The sequence below is a fragment of the Sphaerodactylus townsendi genome, linkage group LG01, assembly GCF_021028975.2.
Source record: "Sphaerodactylus townsendi isolate TG3544 linkage group LG01, MPM_Stown_v2.3, whole genome shotgun sequence".
Taxonomy (NCBI): Eukaryota; Metazoa; Chordata; class Lepidosauria; order Squamata; family Sphaerodactylidae; genus Sphaerodactylus; species Sphaerodactylus townsendi.
In genome coordinates, this window is record NC_059425.1 from 138,301,866 (window position 1) to 138,324,068 (window position 22,203).

A 22,203-nucleotide genomic window follows, 5' to 3' on the forward strand; every position below is an offset into this window, starting at 1 on the left:
CACTACACAAAGGCAGGCAATGGCAAACTACCTCTGAATGTCTCTTGCCTTGAAAACCCTATGGGATTGCCAGAAGTTGGCTGTGACTTGATAGCACTTTCTGCCACCATATGTAGAAATATGATTAGCCTATACAACCATGAATCTAGCATGCTCCTGTTCCATTTGTATACCAATAAGTCTATATTGGGGGGGGGGGGATGACTGGCTTTTAATAACTTCAACATGAATTGATAGAAAAGCTCAGAGACCATAAAAGAACCTTTCAAGCTGTGGTCACTGGAAAAAAAGAAGCAACTATAGTTCAGTACCGGTAAAGCACTGGACACTGCAATAGAGAACAGGCTGTTCAGATATTGACGAATTTGGGCATATTTTCACCAGAAAACACTAAACTGGTTCAATCCTCTACATGTGTACTTGGAGCTAACCTGGCATATACTCCTGAGTAAGCATACAAGGAATCGCAATTCTAGACTTTTGCTGAGTTCAATTCCAAACAGATTCAGAAACCATTAGGCCAGGATTCCTCAGTGCAGCACCCATGAATATCATGGAGCCCACAGATACTTTGCCAGATGCTGTTGTGAAGGCAGAACTAGTGACTGGCGGCCTTCATGCAAATAAAGGGGCTTTTCATGTGGGTCCTCCCCACGACTCACTGGAGAAGGATCCAGAATCCTGTAAACAGGATGGGTGGATCAGCATCTAAAACAGTATAAGCCAGGGAGCATCAGAAAATCCTTTTCTCCTTTAGTCACGTTCTGTGTTTTATCCTCCCTTTCCCCCCTTTGATGGTCTTCTTGTTTGCTTCCTTTTGTGTGTGTGTGTGTGTGCACATGTGCTTCATTCCTCCTCCTATCACACCACACAACCTTTATTAGGCATTTGGTCTTCGGTCAAGGGTATACGATAGCTGCACTCCGCTGCTAGAACCTCCAAACAATCTCAAGGTTCCTCCTCCTTTGGCAGCCATTTTGTAGCAGTGCCTACTTCCCATCTCAAAATTTCCACAAAAAGGTTGAAGACCCCAGGATTAGGTCGTTATACATATATGACATTCCCACTTACTTCATGTATTATTACTGTGGGTCATCCTTTCCTAGCATGCCTTCATGACAAATCCTTATCCATACATGTAGATCAGGTCTGCACAGCTTGCAGGATAAAAAGCCAAATACAGCCTGTACATAGTCATGCATAAACCAAGTGTTTTTTGTGGTCTTCCTGACACTGCAAAACATGGAGCAGTCAGATCAGCAAACATGAATGCCAAGTGTGCATTGCAAGTCATATAAACTTGAGCTATGCCCTTAAGGTCTTATGAACACAAAGCAAAATCTCTGCCCGGGGCCATATTCTTAATATAACATAGCAGACATTCAACAGTATGGTAAAACCTGACAATACATGCAAAACAAAAAATCATCTTGGTGTGATATTAGTATTCAAAATTTTCATTGCTTTTCATTGCTTAGCCAGGAATCAGCCACTAGGGGACATAAAATTATTTCAACAGACAAGACATACATATATAGAAAGGCTGTTACAAAGGGCAAGGTGAACAGAAGGGGGCAGACACCACCAATGAATGCTACCAGTTCAGGGCCAGCACTAAGGGAAGACTTTAGAGGTGACTCCTGACAGAAAAGAAACAGACTAGACTAGTCTTGTCAATCTTTCATCTCTTATTTGCAAGAGAAGTTCTTACTATGTTTCACAATTCAATCTCTCCTAGCTCCTATGTAATGGCTCAGAGCTGTAGCATTTTTCCTGGCCTCTTCTACTCCCACCCCATGAGAAGGGAGTGGGGCTCAGTCATCACTGAGGATTCCTGAGGCTGTAACACATTGCAGTTGGGAGGGATGGGCCGTGAATCTGATTAAGAGCTACGCTTCTGATTAAGAGCTGTACTATATTTTCTAGTTAACCAGTTTCCATCTTAGACAGAATCTTGCTCTTGTTGTCATTAGGTGGGTGGATAGGAGGTAGCAGTTTTAAACACATTTGTATCAGCTGGAGATGTGGGAACATTTCAGGTGGGAAAAGGATAACATATAAATAGTGGTAATGTATCATAAGATAGACAAAGGCCTTTTCTGCATGGGCCAATAAATGTGGGTTAAGGGCAGGATAAAACCCGGATTGGAGGGAGCTTTGCATGGATCCTGCTCCTAACGTGAGTCTGCTCTGCGCCCCCCGCCCCCCGGGTTTTTCAAGAATCACGATTTGTGCGATTCTTTTATTTTAACATGCCTTGCAGTCGCGGCCAGGCAGGAGGCACGTTACGTGGCTGTGCTTTTTTTTAAAAAAAAATCTCCCAGTTTCCATCTGCACAGCCATGCAAGTACTTTGGGGAGAGCAAGGCTCTGGCGGTTCAAGTGTGCCTGCCTGCATAGCTGTGCATTGGTGGGAGGTAAGGGGGGGGGGGCGCACCTCCTTGCAAAGTCACATTGGTGATCCGCGTTAGCTCCAGGGCTGCCCACATGGAGGCGTGCAAATGGCCGGACCTGCACTAAACTCATGTACCCTGGCTGCACCCCGCTTTGTTTTGGCCATGCGGAAAGGGCCCAAGATTCCCCATGTCATAAGGAAAGCACTTGAAAGACAAAGGCTCAAATCACACATTTATTTTCAAGTGAGGGGTTGGTTGAAGCCCTGAACAGTCACGAATTCCCATGAAAGGTTTCTAATGGGGGACAAAAATAAACAATGTCTTTACCAGAAGCTCCCTCTGTCCATCCCATTCTTGCCTGGGATCAACAGTGCAACCTATTTTAAACAATCTTGTTCTTAGAAGCTTTGAGGTATAGCAGGAAGTACAGACTTTGTCCTGTCTAATTGTCTCAATAAAAGGAATGAATTCTAGGTGTCTCTACTATAGGTCTAGAACTGGGGTCTGCAACCTGCGGCTCTCCAGATGTTCATGAACTACAAATCCCATCAGCCCTGCCAGCATGGCCAATTTATAGCCAATTGGTCTAGAAGGAAAAAAATTAGTGATCTGGCCCACATTGCACATTATTATGATTCGCTTCAGTTATACTCTCCCGTTCTCACCGGGATTCAGGCCGTTTACACATATGAGAACTATTCAGTCGATTATCAAGCAAATTACAAAATACAGTAGGCAGGCGGTGTGAGGCAAAACAAAAGTACTGTATATACTTGCCTCACACATTTGATGTGTGAGGCAAAACAAAAGTACCGTATATACTCGAGTATAAGTCGACTTTTTCAGCACATTTTTAATGCTGAAAAAGCCCCCCCTCGGCTTATACTCAAGTATATACGGTAATTCCAAGTTGGCTGCTGGAGCTGTGGCTTACCAAGAAAGATCACACCAGCTGTGGCAGTTTTTAAAGGAAGCAGATACTGTTTGCTATCACCACTTTGTGAATAGTATACACTTTTATCCTTGCATGTTCAGGGACATATTTTATTCAAAGGTAAGATTTAGCCATTAGGAAGATCTACAGTGTCTCGTCCCAGAACCGGCTGGGACGACAGTGCCGCGGAGCGCCGTCGCCCGGCCGACCCACCTCTTCCCCGTCCTTCCCCACTCACTCAATTCGTCACCGTCGTCGCCCTGCTGGCCTCCGTAGACCCGCCCACGCTGCCCTCCGACCTCCAGGGGTCGGAGGACAGCAAGGGAGGGCCTTTGGAGGCCAGCAGGGCGACGATGGCGATGAGGTGAGTGGGGAACGACGGGGACAGCAGCGCATTCCCGACGGTGCCGTTCGCACCACGCCGCCGGGAATGCGCTGTATTCCAAAAACCTCCCTCCAGGAGGGAGGTTTTTGGAGGCGGCCTGAGGCCGCCCTGGGGGAGGGGGAAGGGAGCCAGGTCGGCGCTGCTGAGATTTGGCAGCGCCGCCTGTGCGAACGGCTCCCTAGGGACAGCGTTTTTGCCGTCCCCAGGGCGTCATTATTGGCCTGTGCGGAAAGGGCCAAAGAGACACTGTAGATCTTCCTAATGGCTAAATCTTACCTTTGAATAAAATATGTCCCTGAACATGCAAGGATAAAAGTGTATACTATTCACAAGGTGGTGATAGCAAACAGTATCTGCTTCCTTTAAAAACTGCCTTGCTTAATGACATTTTTAAAATTCTAGAGAGCCATTTTTGAGGGAGGCCTTGTGGGTACTCACAGTCTTTGGCACGAAGCAGCCAGGCAGTCTCCCTTCTTGCCTTCATCCTGTTCGTCCTCTGATCATGAAGATTGCTTTTAGTCAACTTTTCTTTACAACCAGTGAGATACCTTCATGAATTTTAATGGTATCTATTTTCTTTTTAAAATTTACCAGTAGCTGCTGCATTTCCCATCCTAGACTTATACTCAAGTTAATAAGTTTCTCAGTTTTTTTGTGGTAAAATTAGGTGCCTTGACTTATATTCGAGTCGACTTATACTCGAGTATGTACGGTAATTGCCCAAGCAATAATAACTATAACAATAAAAGAGAACACAGCAAGGTTAAAAACAGTTTTGAAATTGTCAAGGCCAGGGCATAATATAGATTGCACCACATTAAACATCAGGGTGAGTGTGTGGCACAAATCTTCTTAGCAGTGACACTGTATATGTGACACAATGTTCCTAACATTTCGCCCAGATCTATGGCTGGCATCTTCAGAAGATGTCACAGTGAGATGTCTTTCTTTCCAAAGCTCTGGTGTAATCTTGCTTTTGACAAAGTATGATAAAAAAATTTTTTTACATAACAATAAACATTCCCAGTAAAACAGGATAATTCTATTGGGACTGAGCAATTACAGGTATGAGAAAAACTAATCAATCACTGAACAGAGTACAAAGCATGATAAGACAATTCAAATATTCTTAATTACAAGATAATGCAGTGGGGAGGGTACTGAGGAATTGTTGGCTAAAGGTAGCAGATCAGTGTCAGAAAGATTGATCCCATATAGTCCCTTCGTGAGATGATCCATTAGGCTATAGTTTTGTTCCTTTTAAAGTGGATTAGTTCACTGCAATAGGCTTGCTTTCACAGTTTGGCTGGTGGGAACCCATACCTTATCTGACTTCAGTTCTTGATTGGTTCTTGCCAGTTACCCAGACCATTTTGAAGGTCACAGTAGTGATGAAATTAGCCACAGCCACAGGGGGGTGCTAAAAAGCACAAACTATCTTGAAGCACAAAAGCCACGAGAACACCAAGTCCAGATTCAGAGAATGTTTCAATCCCTTTGAGGAGAAAGCCACAAGATGCAGTTGCCCCCATTCCTATATATTCAGTAATTTAAAAAAACCAAAACGGAGGATAATGTTACCCACATTAGTCTGTGATTTTAATAGACTTGTAGCACAGTGAGGCATAGAAAGTTTTCCTGTTCACCTTATCATCATGGCAGGCAAAGCTTCATAGAGTTGGAAGAGACCCCAAGAACCATCAAATCCAACCCCCTGCAATGCAGGAACACATAATCAAAGCACTCCTGACAGATGGCCTTGACAGTCTAGATTTCTGTTGAGACTCCAGAGCTAGACCAGGAAAAAAAATTAAGTCACCATATTAGTTCTTTGAGCCAGTTAATTCCTCCCTAGAACTCATGAACTGACTTGCCAACCCTTCTCTGAAACCTTGCCACCCTGTTCCTTCCCTAGGGGCTTCCGTTTCAAAAATCTGTCCCTTTGGGCCTAGAATTCCCCTTCTCCATAGATAGGCTTAGCTTTCTGCACTTATGTTCACAGGCATTCTGTCATCCTACATTAATGTGAACTTCAGTTCATGACTTCAGATAATGGATAACCTCGCCCTAGCGGGAGGCAGAGGAACAGCAAAAGAAACAGAGAGTGGGGAAATGAGATTCCCTCTTCCCCAGCGAGTCTTCACAGGTTTCCCACCTCCCACTTACACACACACTTGTTCACCTGAGGAGATCCTAACAGACTGGGAATCATTATGTGCTTCCTGTTGTTTCTCTGAGTTTGACAACACCAATTTAATTGCAACAGTCTACTAGAGAAGAGACTCACTGAAATACTGCTTATCCTTTCAGTACCAGTTTAACTGTATACAACTAAAGGGTGTGGAAGATCATCTAGAAATCCAAGGAATGAGCAGTAAACTGATATCTCTGTGTAATTTCCATTCTTCCCACTTCTTGATAGCATCCTCAAACACACACACCCTTTAAAATATGGATATTGCAAAATTTGCCTTCAGCTTGACTCATAATTATCACACAAAGGTGTGCACTGAGTCTTTGCCCACTCTGATCACAATTAAAAATAGGCATTGCTTCCAGCTGCTGGGCTTTTGGTTGCAAACGATGTAGACAAATTTCATTTGAGCCAACATTCCTACACATCACTGGTAGAGGAGAAATTAGATGGAGATTGGTCTTTTGCAAACTTCTAGAACCCCAGCCTTTTCAAGACAGTGAACACTTCTGGAACTCAAAGGGTGGTAACCACAATCACAAAAATGGCTGCCGTTGTAGGTGGAGCCAACCACAAAATGTCAGGGATCAAGACAGTGACTCAATATTTTAAGCAGAAGCTGTATAACAGGATACCTTTCAATCTGCACAGCCAATCAGAAGCCTTGTTGGGAAAAAGCCACACCTATCCCTGCCCACTTTCTAAAAGCACTTGGCGGATATCAGGAAAAGTATTAGCAGTCACCATCGCACTCATAGACACCATGTTTGGGACTCAGTTCTATTGTATTGCTATTTACCATTTTTATGGTGTTTCAATTCACTCTAGCTTTCCTTGCCACAAACTTGGAAGTGACAGAACAATGTTATTATACAGCAGGTAACTGCTATCATGGATCCTTAAAGGATCCATGTACACCGCCCAGAGCCCTTAGGGGATGGGGCGGTATATCAAATTGAAATAATAAACAAACAAACAAACAAACAAAGGTGGCACTGCTGATTTTGTACAATAACTACTATTTATGTATTACATTGATTCTGCTAACAGTTCAGAGTACTGGCAACCAGCACAGGAACTGGCACAATTACGAGTTGGTTTGTAAGTGTCAAATCTGTCAGGGAGATTTCAGGTTTAAACTTGGTAGGTTAAAAGGCAACAGGGATAACTATATACAATAGATAGTTTGTCACAAGAATGTAGTTGTCTTGTTCTACCAAAACTGTTGAGAGGCATCTCTTGGCTGTCACTCCTTAGAGTCATAAGCTTATTTGACAAGTTAGTCGAGGCAGGAACAGTCACACAGCTTCCAACTTTCCTTCTTTTACACTTAACAGGGATCACCCCCCTCTTCTTGGAGTTATTTCCTTGAGGGAAGGACTACTAGTTTAATTTCCCCATCTCAGGAACCTCCTTGATCTGACATGCCTCTCCTTCTCCACTCCCTAGTGAACTAGATCTTAGTGATTCTGCCATGTTTGAGGCACTGAACTTTCTGGCTAAACAAAGATCTAAACCTAGACCCTTCCCATTTGCCACACTTCCTTCGCTTGCCTACTTGGAAGCCTGCACAACGTTTTTTATCCACACTTCATACTGTTTAAACCTTAGAAAGATTATAATTGAACCATGTAAACTTGAATGCTTATCAACAAGTCTTCAGATAAAAATGAGGAATAATCCTATGCGTATCATGTCGCTCCCTAATGAAGAACAGGAAACACTTATCTATATTTGTATTAGCCAGTTTCCTCCAGAGTCTCTCCCTATTAACTGAGTCGAACACCGAGGCCAGGTCGACAAACATCGCTTTGGTTGGGCCTCGCATGGCTGTGTCAGCTAGTTGGTACAGTAGTTGGTACAGTAAGCTAGTTGGCACAGTAGGCAGTGAGCAACTGTGGATTGCCCCTTCTTGAAACCAGCCTTGTTGTGGATATAGTACCTGATTTTCAGTTTCCCATTTTTCCAGTTTAAGGAGGAAGTATTTGCCAGGCAGTATTCAGAAGGCTTATGGAGGCAGTATTCAGAAGGCTTATTGGTCGGTAGTTGTTTGGGTCTGATTTATCCCCTTTTTTGTGGATTGGAACAATTATGCTAGTTTTCCATCCACTGGGAAAATTACCTTATTGTTAATCTGTGTAAAAAAATTAGCAAGAATTGGCACCCACCAAGATGGGAATGTTTTGAAAAGATCTGTAGGAATGTGGTCTTCTTCAGGGGCTTTTCCAGTGTTTCTTTTCTTTTCCCCTTACTGGGGCCCATATTGGGGAGGAACACATGTCATCAAGAGCAGCATTTATTGTCAGATCAAAGGGTGACAAGAGGGCCAAAGGAGAATCAAAAATTTGGGAAAGTATGCAAACCAAGAGTCACATGATATCTGTGCATCTAATGTTAGGTAATGAGAACTCTTCCAGTTGCAACCAAACCCCAAAAATGGGCTTTTTCTCAGCCATAGCCTTGGCTAATGCTTCCCATTGGTGTCTGGCATATTCTTTTTACTTCTGTCTAAGCAGAGATTTATACAGTGTTCTTATCAAATAAGTATACTTATTTGTAAGATTCTGTCTGGTTCATTACAAGACTGTGTGAGTTTCAAGACCGTGTGAGTTTCAAAGTTTTAGCTAGTTTCCTCTTTAATACTCTGTATTCCTGATCAAACCAGCCATTAAGGGCAGGCCTGTGACGTTTTGAGGGACTGGAAACCACAAGAATAGGTTTAAGGCTATTAATTATTTCATCATAGTTTTCAAACAAGTTTATATCAGATTGTATTCCTTTCAGACTTGAGGGCCTCACTGCCCAACACTGATGCTACCTCTGACATAAGCTGTTCCGTCTTTGTCTGAAAGTGCTAGGAAATGTGTTTTCTTTAATCTCAAGGTTTGGCATTTAAAAAAAAATTTTTTTTGGTTAAAACTTAATATTAGTTTCATTGGGGAATGATCACTTTCTACTCGATCCACCACAGAGAACTCTAGTACTTGGGGCCGTAGATCTGACGATACTGCTATATAATCAATGGTACTAGCTGAAGTAGAGGATAAAAAGGTAAAACAACCACCTGAATTGTCAAATTTTGTGCCGTGTAGAGTATTCAAGCTTTATAACGAGAATATTTCCAAAAGTTTAAGGCCTGCTTTGTTGATAATTTGGTCCTGGGCACGGCTGTCCAAAAGCAAAGCATGGTCAACTACCTGGGCATCAATGCCTGGAATCAGTTAAGATTGTCCTGGACCTATTCTGGCCTTGAAGTCTCCCAAATAAGTAGCTTTACTGCTGGATATAGGGAGACTGAACTTTCTAAAGTCTGCGACGGTTGTTCCCAAATTTCTTCAATAGTCCTTGGTTCAGTCTCCAATGCATCTGCACCATGCAATGGAAGTTATTCTATCATTTTACAGGCAAGTCATGCAAAAGCAGAGCATACGTTTGAAATAAAGCTGATTTTAAATTATGTATCACCAAATTACCCTAGAAACATATGCCCAGCAAACCAATAAGGTGTGAGCACAAATCCAGAGTGGCTACTTGACTAGCTGCAATGCTAAGTTGAACAAGTACGCAATTACTTGACATACTGGTGGGTTTTTTAAAATTACAGAATAAGCAAATTACTCTTGTGCAATGCTTCTCTCAAAAGGCCAGTGCAAAAAGGTCAAATCATTCCTACTTGGGAGGAAACATTTCAGTCCATTCATCAGATCATGAAGCCATCTAAGAAAACCCTGACTTTATCTACCAGTACTTTGTCAAAAGCTGCTGAGAAATGCAGAAAGGGTTGAAAAACTGTATTATTCTTGTGCATTTCGAGAGCTGTCCAGCTGAAAGCAGCCTCCCTTCCAAATTCACACAGGAAGCCACACTGAAATTGATTATTCAAATTTTCCCAGAATTATACAATGATCACACACACTATGTTTTCCAAAAAAGAGTGGAAGAGTCCTAAATCACATGTGTATATGTTTATTTTTAAGAGCCATGGGCTATTCAACAACTGTGCCTGAATACAGGTGCAGAGTAATGTATACTGGGTGGTAGTGGGAGTAAGAGGAATCCTAACCACTTAAGTACTTAACACATACTGAACCATTAGATGTAGAGAAGAAAAAGAAGAGTTTGGATTTATATCCCCCCCCCCTTTCTTTCCTGTAGGGGACTCAGAGGGGTTTACAATCTCCTTGTCCTTCCCCCCTCACAACAAACACCCTGTGAGGTGGGTGGGGCTGAGAGAGCTCAGAAGAACTGTGACTAGCCCAAGGTCACCCAGGTGGCATGTATGGGAGTGCACAGGCTAATCTGAATTCCCCAGAATTTCCACAGATCAAGGGGCAGAGCGGGGAATCAAACCTGGTTCCTCCAGATTAGAATGCACCTGCTTTTAACCACTATGCTACTGCTGCTCCTTAGACAGACCATGACAGGAAACTGAAAACTTCATTATTAAGGCCTTGGATGATGCAAGTGAAAATGCCTGGTATCAACTGTAAAGAAACCAGGGTGTTACCTCATAAATACAGTATTACCTCATAACTATAGCTAGTTGTGTGTGCATTAAATGTCATCAAGTCGTTTCCAACTCATGGCAATCCTATGAATCAAGGTTATTGCACTACTTAAATCTGGAATAAAGATCATACTGAAAAGGTCCAATTAAAGTAAATATTTATTCAAGAAAACCCAAGAAAAACAGCAACGAACACGGTTCTCATCCTCTATCTTTTAAAAAGTAAAGTATTGGAAGATGAAAATGCTGAAATCTGAGAAGGGGCTCAGGTTTGTGGAGAAAGCCAGTGAACAAATTAAAGTTTTATGGTTCAGCTAATTCCTGCTTTCTGCTCTGTGGCTGAGAATTTTTTGGGTTTGACTTTAAAAGACTCAACAAAATTCAGAAAAGCTGAAAAAGCTGGCATGGGGTTCCTGAATTTGTTTTTGAAAATTTCTCATTTAAAGATGAAGCTGAAAAATACTGGGGGAAAAATGGTATACCCCAATCTAGCATTGTTTGCAATAGCCACCGAAATACCTCTGAAGTTCATAAGAACACAAATGCAAATTGTCAGCTTTTTACTATAGTGAGAAATAAGTCCATAGAATTTTCATTTCTTACAAGAGAATACTTCATATTTTTATACTGTAATTTTTTTTATTTACAAGGTTACTTTTTTATCGGCATATTACACATTGAAATTTCCAGGGGAGCATAAAACACAGGTACATCAATTTACTTGCTTTTATTTACATACACATGCACATCAGCGTCCTCTGCAAACACTATTTGGAACTATACTGGATGAGAGAGGGATGAAATTAAATGATTGAGATCAACAAATGACAAAGGCTCACATTTTGTAATGGAACAATCACAATGTTTTTTTCACAATTTTAAGAGTTAGGGTAAGAAACCTTCTGAACTTTTTAACTTTAAGTCCATTTCACGTTCACTGTTCAAATGTTACATCAATATTCCAACCTGTTTCACAATGAAGTTGATATGCAAATAATGTATCAACAGATTAGCATTTCGTTACAAGAATAAGACGCAACAGGACCAGTCAATACCTAGCATACCACGCATTTTCATTACGTTATTTTAAAGTTACAATTTATATATCACTTTGCACTCCACGATTTACCAGAGTTTGCAAAAACAGATACATCTAATCCTTCGCCATTGCTGCACTGCTCATACAAAGTCTGAAATATAAAAAAGCAAAAGATGTTAGTTGCTTCTTTCAAATCACTCTTCAGAACTTGTATAGCTTTTGGGTTCTGCTTCCTCAGCTCTAAAGTTCAAGTACACTTATTTGCAGTTGCTTCTTTCTCCATTTGTTATCCTTACCTCTCCATTCTATTTACAATCTACCCCACCAATCAAATGTAACTAAGCTCACTGGGATTTTCTTTTTCTTTTTAATGAAAATTAGCAATACACCATGAATACTGATGTGGAGGCGAAACATTTCAGATTTTGTTGAAATCATGGAGATTTTTTCCCATTGTTCCACTTACACAAGATAAAATGCCTACTGTGAAAAAACATTATTATGCTGTACATTGTTTAGCACGTCACAGCTTGTGTGACAGACCCCATGAAGACAAGATGTGGACTGATATACCTATTCTTATGTTCTTATGTTCTATGTCTAAAACTGGGAAGAAATGGTCGCAAACACTGGGCCTCTAAGTATTTTATTTCAGGACTGCCATCTGATTTGATATGTTGCAACATGTTTCTTAAAAGACTGGATACTTCAAGCTTCCCTATTTCTAGCAAATTCTCTATTACCACTCAATTCTTTCTATTCCATTCCTCACTAGTAATTTTTTACATTCTGAGTACATATCTCTCTTGTGTCCAAAATGGAATTCTTTATAAGCATTAAATGCATATTACAAATATGAAATTATTTTATTCCAGGGTACTAATTTACTTACCCTAGCAGCTCTAGTAATGGAGTTAGGAGAGTTCAGGCCAATAAGATGACCAAGAATACGTTTCATTTCCTCTGTTGTTCCTTTTGCATCTCCTAAAGGTTTAAGATAAACATAACAAAAACTTCACACATTTATTTGCTGCCTCTTCTAAAAAAAATAAAAAATACTATAAATATTGTAATATTGTATATTTCCACCAGTTTAAAAGAAAGGGGAAGGGGATGGTGTTAAACACACAACAGATTATCATCATATAACCCAACATAATACCCTTGGAAAAGCACTATCGATCAAAAAACACTTGAAATAAACTGCCTTTCAGGATTTGTGTGAAGCAAGTAAGAAAGGCACCTTTGTATGCTGTCTGGTGAAGCGAAGACCCCACAAGGGGTGGGGGGAGGGGGAGAAATGGATTCTTATTTTCTCACAAGCCCCAAAATAGAGGAACTATTTCCTCAGAAATTATTCCCGCCTTTTCCTCTGAGTACCTCTAGAATAATCAGTACCAGAGCCGTACCACTTTATAGTGCAACAAAAGATTTTATTTAAATGAACAGTAAAGCTAAACTTCCTGTGGTGGGGTGAGGAACAAATAAACATACAATGAAAAACAGAAGTATGTATGGTCATTCCAGTATTTAGGCTCTCATATGGTCCAAAGCCCAAAGGTGAGTTGGTTGGGTCCCTGCCTAGAATCCTCATGTCTACTGGTTACACCAAGAAGGGTCACAGCTATCCCTTTCGGAAGCTGGTCTTCCACTTCAAAACTGACCAGTCTTCCTCAGGCACTTCCCTGCAGCCATAACTAGGAGACCTCCCCTTTAGGGAGAGTAAAGAAGCCCCAATGACACATTTCTAGGGTCACCCTAATTTTATTTCTTAGCCCTTTCAGTTTTTCAGGCTCAGACCCCTTTCTCAGAGTGTCCCTTCCTGGGATTCTCCCCAGAGAACTCCAAAACAAAACAAAAAAAATCCTCTTACTGCCTCTTTTTCAACCTGCAGACAATTCCCCTCAGCCAATCAGGACTAGACAGGGATTAATCATTCCATTCTGTCAATCACTTGAAACCACCTCCCCTATGGGTGTTTGTTACATCTGGCATTTCATTTCTTAAATTAGGGGCTACAAACAGAAAATGTTTGGGACCAAAGTAGCATCATATGATCCACCCAAACACAGGGCTCATCCAGGAAAAGGAGAAAGACCTCAGTTCCAATCCAGTTTCACAGGGAAAGGCGATCTTTTAGATTTTATACATTCCCAACTGGCCCACACACCACTTTTGTCCATAACATTCTGGTGAAGGTAAACAAACTGCAATTTTAATTTCATGATAGCTATTTAAGTTACCTGTTGCTGAGTTGGCTTCAATATTCACATAAGGATGAATCAACAATTCAGAGACTGATATTCTTTGTTTAGGATTCCTCACTAAACAGCGCTGGGGGAGAAGTCAGAAAACACACAGAATGTTTAGCCTCCAAAGAGAGACTGCCATTTCCTTAATATAGCTACACATAACTTGTTCTTCATGTCTTAAGAACAGGCAAACTTGCTGAGCTATCTCTGTACTTCATTTATGTAATTCATTTCTACAGCAAAACTCATTGTGCAGATTTAAAGTTGGTCCTATTTCACAAATATAATTGGGCATTGTAAACGGTAGATCCTCTGAACAGAGGCAGGCTAAGGTATAATAGGTTGCAGTTAGATGTTTAAAAAATCTGCCATTACCAGAATAGCAAGATATTATCTGAGAATATTAAATAATGGATATCCCAACTACCCTGCTTCTTCTACACCATACCTGTAGTGTCAATTATTGTCAGTGATACTAAGATGCCAATAGAAAAAAGACAGACAACCTCCCTGAGGAGGAAGTTTTCCTATTCTGTATGGGATTGCATTTCCCTAAAGGGTTTCCCGCAAAGTTTAGGTACCATAACAGAAAAGGCCCTCTCTTGGGTCACCACTCAACTAGCCTCAGATGGTGGGGCAACTGAAACAGGGCCTCCAAGGATGACTGGAATGATCGGGCGGTATAGAAATTGAATAAATAATAATAATAATAATAATAGGTTTGTAGAGGAGAAAGCAGTCTTCAAGGTATGTTGGTCCCAGGTCATACAGGGCTTTTAATATCAATAAGAGAACCTTGAATTGAGCAAAGAAGCAAATGAAGCCAGTGTAGGTTGAACAAGACTGGAGTGATATGGATCCTACAACCCACTCTAGTCAACACTCTTGTCCCAGCATTCAGTACCAACTGTTGCCTCTAGACAATCTTCAAGGGCAGCCCCAACATCACTGCAGTAATCTAATTTAGATATTATATGGGCATGCACCACAGTGACCAGAGCTTTTCTGTCCAGGAAGAGCTGTAGATGGCTTATCAGCCAAAGCTGCTGAAAAGGCACCCGGGCTGCCACTGCAACTTGCTTATCCAAAAGGAGGGCCAGCTCTCGGAGCACCCCTCCTCCCCAAGCTAAGAACCCTTTAGGGAAATGTAATCCCATACAGAATAGGAGATTTACTAATTTCCTGGGTCAGATCCCCATCCCCGCCCCTCAGTTACACCTCCATTTTGTTGTGACTAAATTTCAACATGATAGCCCTCATCTATTCCAAAACTGCCTTCAGGCATCAGGTACTACATTATAGCATATTTAATATTAAAGTGATTACAAACCAGATGGAGTTGCTCAGTTTAAGTTGTATACACCTATTCACTTGTTATTGTATAAGTTACCAAACTACACTTAATCAGTTAATTTATAACATTAAATTAAAATAATTATTATATAATTTATTTTAACTAAGACCAGGCTTCAACATATCCAGGATACGGGCTGTAGCTGAGATGGAAGGAGGGAAGGAAGTCAGCATAGACCAGGGATCTCCAAAAGGTAGCTTGCAAGCTGCCGCAAAGCAGATTATGAATCTCCTAGAAAACCCAGTTTTATTCACAAGACTTTTCTCTGCACTGCTTAGCTAATAAGCTTCAGTTCTGTGCTCTTTCTGGACCATGGCTCATCTGCAGAACAGAACAAAACTTGGTAACGTGCTGAAGGAGGAATAGAGGGGCGAGTCACTCAGAATACTTTTCATCACTGAGAAGTTGCTCTCATGAAAGAAAAGATTGGAGATCCCTGGTATAGGTAATTTGTCATAAATTATTAAAAAGTCAGAAATTAAATCACCTTTAAGTTTGCATGGCAACCACATTGCACTCACAAAGTTACCTTTAAGACATCCTGGAGATCTTTTTCCACAATGTCAGGAAATACTATTGTATAACTAGGGTCAATTATGGCATGAAGTTTTGTGATGTGATTGGTTATATGTTGAAATGGAGTTCTCCCGTAAGTCATGCAATATAAAATGCATCCCAATGACCAGACATCGTTTTTGGGGCTGATCTAAAAACAAAAGGGTCCTCAGACAATTAGCACCATCACTCATTGTTACAGAATATCACCTACCTGATGCAACAAAATGAAGCTTAAGCAATAAGAATAAGGTATACAACTTGATCAATGACACACCTTTTGCATTGGTATGGGAAATCAGCTGACTGGAGAAATCAGTTTGCTCACAGCAAGCCAAAGAAACATATATAACTATGCAAGAGTGTTATAAAAATGGCTTTTCAAGACAATGTTACAATGACTGCTAGAGCCTGTAGGTCATAAAACATGTTTAAGAAATCAATGCAGTGAAGAATTACCAAACATGAGAACGTTCTCTCACAGCTCAGAGTATAAACAGAACCTTGAACTCAACCCACAAGATCAAGGGTCCCCAACGTGATACCTATGGGCACCGTGGCACCCACTGAAACCTTTTCAGGTGCTCACCTTGGTGTTTTGGGGAAGTAGGTGGAGCCAACCAGGGTTTTTACCCAGCAAAGCTTCTGATTGGCTGTGCAGATTTTTTAAAGTGCTGCTTTGGTAGCAGCTGCCACCAGAACTCAAGGATCTATACCATGTTGCTAAGTTATACTATGGCAATCATTTTGTGGCTGGCTCTGCCTCCAGTGGCAGCCCTTCCGTTGTTGCACCCACAACACTGTGTCAGAAATCCAAATGTGTCTGCAGATTCTAAAAGGTTGGGGACCACTGCATTAGGTTATTTGTATTTAAGGTCTGCCTAGTCCCAACAACTCAGCTTTTACCCTACAGTTATTTCTCTCCAGATCAGCAAAATCTGGTTGGCTTCAACCCACATTCTCTCTGTGAACATGTGCTGAGTATAAGTACTGAATGCACAATGTAGCAAGTTACTACAGTGACATTGATTTCAGATGTCAAAATGGGACACTTCAGGACATTAAAGCAAGTACTTTAGGTACAAGTGTTTAAAAGCAGGAACCATACCGGGGTTCCAAGAATGCCTGCAATAAACATGGATTCTTCCTGTTTGCAGTCTTAGCGGCCCCTACCTTGGCCTGCTTTGGTTCCTCTACCTCTGGACTCATTTCTTTCTAGTAGTAGACACTTTGTACATGGAACAAGACCCTTGAAATAGAAGTTCTGGATAGGCACCATCTTTAAAACCACTTTCTTCTAGGACTGCCCAAATCTGCATAGGTGCCCTTATCACTATGTTAAAGGTCCAGCTAAAACTCAGTAAAGACATTTCTTTAGCAGTGGAGCTAAAGTTTCCACATTCTTAAAAGTGGGTTTGCTTATGTCTGCCACTGCGCAAGATTCACAGACAGGTTCTGACTTTATTGGATTATTTCAGCTGTACTATGCATTCAAAACAGCTATTGCATGCCTAGGAACCTGGCGGTCATGTATTCCAGAGGTCTAGCATTTCACCTGTAAATGGGGTGCTCTCCTTCTGTACCTGGCAGTTAGGCTTTTTACCAACTGCACGGTGATATTTGTGACCTCTTCTTCCATTTCTAACTAATCACAAAAACCCTATTCTCACAGGGCAAGACTAACATGCTAATCTCACGGGGCAAGACTAACATGCCGATGTGAATTAGGAAGGCCAAGTAATTATTCTGTTATCTCATTCTTTGAGAAAGTTACTGGAAGAAAATTGTTTTGGGCTTATCTACCTTACCAAAACAGCAAAATCAAGTATTTCCTCTCTCCTACGCAATAAAGAGCTTTTGTAGCAACAAAATACAGATAATGCTTACTATACACAAGGAAGATGAATCATATTTAGGTGCAACTTTCATATCACATGAAAGCCAGTAAGAATATTTTGGTTTTCAATAGACTATGAATCTCAGCCACAGACTCATGCAGTAGCAATGGGCCAGCAATTGATTCTCTAGGCCTCAGTTCCACATGCATAGTAATAATGGACTACTTGAGGCGATTTTTGTAATGCTAAAATAAAACTATATGAAGAACTCAGGACACTCTGAAGTGATGTCTAAATGTTAAATTTTGGTCAACAAGACTGTTTTATGAGTTTGTAAGGAAACTGTTGCTGTACTGAATTTCAACAAGCTGTATTACTGATTTCTAGCCATAATAACAATAATTTTTAAAATCAAGTTTTTTACATTCTCACTTTCTAGTTTTTCCAACTAAATTTTTGTTTAGATTGACTCTTCTCTCCTAGTCAGTCTTAAATTACTCCCTGTAATATTTGGCGCTCTCCACCCACCCACACACTCACAATATCCTGATTGTTTCATTTCCACCACTGTATCCAAGAAAGTGAAATAACCTTGTCCCAGATGAGCGTAAATGCACAGAAATAGAGAACAAAATTTTAACCTTTCCTCAGGATAGGAATATTTTACCTTTGATCTTGGCCTTCCATTTTCTACACAAGATGACATGTCTTTAATTGCCTCTGGTGACATATAGTTAATTGTGCCAACCTAACAACATAAAAATAGGGTTAAATACATCTAAACAATTATATATTAAGTATTCAAGTTTCCTTTTGAAAGTTTATACTAACAAGGGATCAGAAAACAATTGTCTCCAAACTCAAAATTTTAACCCATCCAAATATAGGTTGGGGTAAGTGGTAAAGGTATTAGAAGAGTCCTAGATTAGATCTTCTGAAAAACATGGTTGGATTTACCTGTAACTGTTGCTCATCGTCTTCTGTGCAGACACACATTGGGACTGCACATGAACAGGTCTGTGCTGGAGAGCCTATTCAGGTAAGAAACCACCAGGGATACTATGTGTTGGAGCCAAACTGAACCATTCTCATGAAAGCGGTCACATGCTTTAATGCAATGGAAACCCTTGGCCTCAGTTCCTCCTGAGCTGGTGAAGCCCAAACTATAAGCAAGAAGAGAGCTTACAGCAGGGCAGGAGGGAGAGACTGTGTGCCTGCACAGATCTTCAATGAGCAACAGTTGCAGGTAAGTGCTGCTTTCATCCCCGACCTTCTCGACAGTCCCACATTGGGAGCCTAACAAGCTACTCACCAGGAGGTGGGATGATGTGCTTGTTGAAGGCACATCATTTTAATAGGGATGAAGCACCACCTTGGCCACTTGCTCTCTCTTCTGGCTTGCAGGTCCAGTGTGCAGTGTCAAATGTGCTGGCAGAAGATCAAGTTGCACCTCTGAATATTTCTGACAGAAGAATTCTGTCAAACAAAGCTGCAAACAAGGTTTGCACTCTATTTGAATGGGCATGCACGTACAGTGGACAGGCAAGCTTAGCCTGGGTGCAGAAAACGTGATTGTTGTGACAATCTGTCAGGACAAAGGCCAGGCCCTCCTACCCTTAATAGGGCCAGCATAGCATACGGAAAAGTTCATATCTTTTCTGAATTCACAATATCTTTTTTAAGTAATTATAATTTTAATAGTCATGTTTCTAAATGAAGATCAAAAAACTATTGCTGGGACTACTGTAGATGTTTCTGGAAACCAAAATAAAAAGGTCGAGCTTGCAGAAACATCTTGAAGGGGAGGTGAAACAACACAGAAAATAATTTCCAAGTGCTGAGATCTCAACAAACTGCCTCATAAGATTTTGGGTGCAATTTTGGATTGCCTGTGCAACCACAGACCACATCTTCCAGGCCACCCAAAATGGCTCTGATATCGAACAAGGCGGAATGAGATCTTGGAACTTTTAACAATTTTGGCTTTATTGCACAAACTCCTTTGGAAATGAGGAGAACTGTAAGCAGGGGACAGGAAAGATGAAACTAATAAAAGCTTGAGACTTCCAAGTAACAAACTGGAGAATCAAGATGGGGATGCGTCAGTGACAAAAGCCTCACTATCCCAGAGATAATAACAATTGCTATTGAGAGGGGACCTCCAGCAGACAAAAAAATAACTTTCCCCCAATGGTAAGCTTTACTCGCCTGTGAATCTTTAACAATGCTAGTCACATCTGGTTGCATTTGGTTTGCAATGCCAAAATCTATTAATTTTAGCATTCCATCCACTAGCAGAAAATTTGCTGGTTTCAGATCACTATGAACAATACCTGAAAAAGAATTGTTTGAATTAAGTATGTAGTTTCTGAGGTAACTGTCTGTAAATAATGTTTATTCTGTTCTCGTTCATCATCTATAATTATAATATAATTCCTATTGCATGACATAGCTAGAACGGGATGGGCAGAAGGTCACTCAGGAATAATCAGTCACTCTTCAAGCAATTAAAGTACCTCTCTGTCTCTTCTTCAGTGCCATGGTGATTGCTTCCCTATTTTTCCAAAAAAAGCTACCACAGAAACATTACCCCCCCCCCCCCATTTTGATGAAGAAGAAGTAAGCACTCCGGGGAAGAGGCGGCCTATAAATCTAAAATATAAATAAATAAATAAATAAATAAATAAATAAATAAATAAATAAATAAATAAATATGCACCTTTGCTCTGGTTGGCAGGTCACAAGCCCACTTTCCCTTTTCTGTCTCCTTAACTTCCATGAATGCATGCATTAAAGTTGGCAGAAAGCCTGCAGGAAAAATGTCCTGCGTCTTTAATAAAAGCTTCATATATGGAAATGGGCAGCTGAAGATTTTCATGGCATGGAAGTAAATAATATCACACTAAGCTTCTTTAAAAGGATAGGAAATTTATATTTATTTATTTATTTATTTATTTATTTATTTATTTCACATATACACTCCCCAAAGTGGGAACCCCAAAATGGCCAACACCAGTTCTCATCATTGGTTTTATCCTTACAATAACACTGTGAGCTACTTTCAGCTGAGTATGTACTAATTGCTTCAAGGTCACCCAGCAAGCTTCTGTGGTAGAGTGGGGATCTCAGATTCTGTGGAAGAGTGGGGATCTCAGCCTACCTGTCCAAACTTCTAATCACTATTCATTACAGCCTCTCCATGCAACTGCCAATCCCAAACCTTTTTGCTCTGGATAAAAAAGGTACCTGATACTGACTCATTCTTCTTGCTTCAAAGCTTATATTTACTTTTTTTCATGGGGGAAAAAGAGAGATAACTCTGTATTTTTCACTTGCAGGCAAGTAACAATTTGGGCAGGTGGCGATGGCAATTTGTTTTGTGAAAACAGCAGAGGAAAGATTTCATCACCCAAGCACTGCATACCTACTCAGATATGTTGTAATTTTTGTACATGCCTCCTTTTTGGGACTAGCTCCACCCACCAACTCACCATTTTATGACTGGTCACAATCAAGGCTCTTAGGGGAAAGAAATTATATAGCTCCAATAAACATAATGTCTGACCTTCCCTGACGTAGCAAAACATTTGGGAACATACTTCAAACAATTAAGAGGTGATACCAAATGGTATGCTTAAATGTTCCTTGGCTGTTGTAAAACTCCCTAACAGTAACAGCAGTATGGGAAAACTTGTAACAGAGGTTCTTCTGGCACTGGTATACTTGCAGCTTCTTAATTCAATAATGCACACATACATGCAACTTTTTGTGGGTTTCAGGCAGTAACTTCCTTTCAGTTATTTATGAGTTCAAATTTAATAACAAGGTACCCAACATTTCATGTGAACAGTCTGCCTTGTTGGAATTTGCCTCAAACTACCTCATGGATTATTTAAAAAAAACAAACCAGAACAGTGTTAGTTGTATTACAGGTGAAACTGAAGTCTAGTCTGCAGGCAGACTGTGAAGATGGCAAGAAGAAAACATGTATAGGCTGGTGGCCTGAACTGCCTAGAGTAAGCTTAGGAAGTAAGACTTTGATGAACATTTGCTCTTAGCTTCCTTTGTCCAAGCAGCTTACGGCAGACTTGTCTGAGGATTATTATATCTTCATAGAAAAGTTGTTTTCATTCTGGGCCAAGTAAGAGCAGGGTGAACACCACACACAAAGGCAGTTTGCCTCTCTAGTTTGACACCAAGGTTCATGTTTGCAAAATGGCCTTACCTTTTTTCCCCTCGAACATGGTCAGTTTTCAAGGCAGTGGCACCTTGCCTGTGGAATGCACCCTCCCCCACTCCAGCTGTTCACCTGGCAATACTCATACGAGTGTGACAGGTAAAAGCATTCTTGTTCTCTTTCGCATTTGATGATTAGTGAGGATTTGTTGGATTGGAAACATTCTCTGCTGTTTTTTTAAACTATTAATCTGTAAATATTTTTGAGGCTTGATATCAGTAATTACACTATTTTAATAACTTCTCATGTAATACTGTTTTAGATATTTTATTGGAGTTTGGTAATGTTTTAATCATACAAGACACATTGACAAAGTTGCTGCTGACTTCACTCTAACACACTTCTCAAACATGATTTGCATGTTACTTAATACACATATACAACTAATGCAAATTGCAGAACACAAATATTCCTGGGTATCTCACTTCAGATTTCATTTCTTTGCAATGCAACACAAGTTCCCTTCCACAAATAACCCGAAATAATAGGAAGCACTAATCAAAGAATAAAATC

The 22,203-nt window shown here is 40.6% G+C and overlaps 1 protein-coding gene across 1 annotated transcript in view; it reads right to left on the minus strand.

Moving 5' to 3' along the window:
- Positions 1–11,034: 11,034 nt before the first annotated feature.
- Positions 11,035–22,203, minus strand: part of TTK (TTK protein kinase) — a 76,347-nt gene continuing 65,178 nt past the window's right edge. The window contains exons 17-22 of the mRNA XM_048495491.1: positions 19,662–19,786; positions 18,121–18,201; positions 15,590–15,766; positions 13,698–13,788; positions 12,347–12,438; positions 11,035–11,605 (exon numbers count right to left, since the gene is read on the minus strand). Coding sequence (XP_048351448.1) covers positions 11,522–11,605; positions 12,347–12,438; positions 13,698–13,788; positions 15,590–15,766; positions 18,121–18,201; positions 19,662–19,786 — 650 coding nt within the window. The 3' untranslated portion in view covers positions 11,035–11,521. The remainder of the gene's footprint in view (positions 11,606–12,346; positions 12,439–13,697; positions 13,789–15,589; positions 15,767–18,120; positions 18,202–19,661; positions 19,787–22,203) is intronic.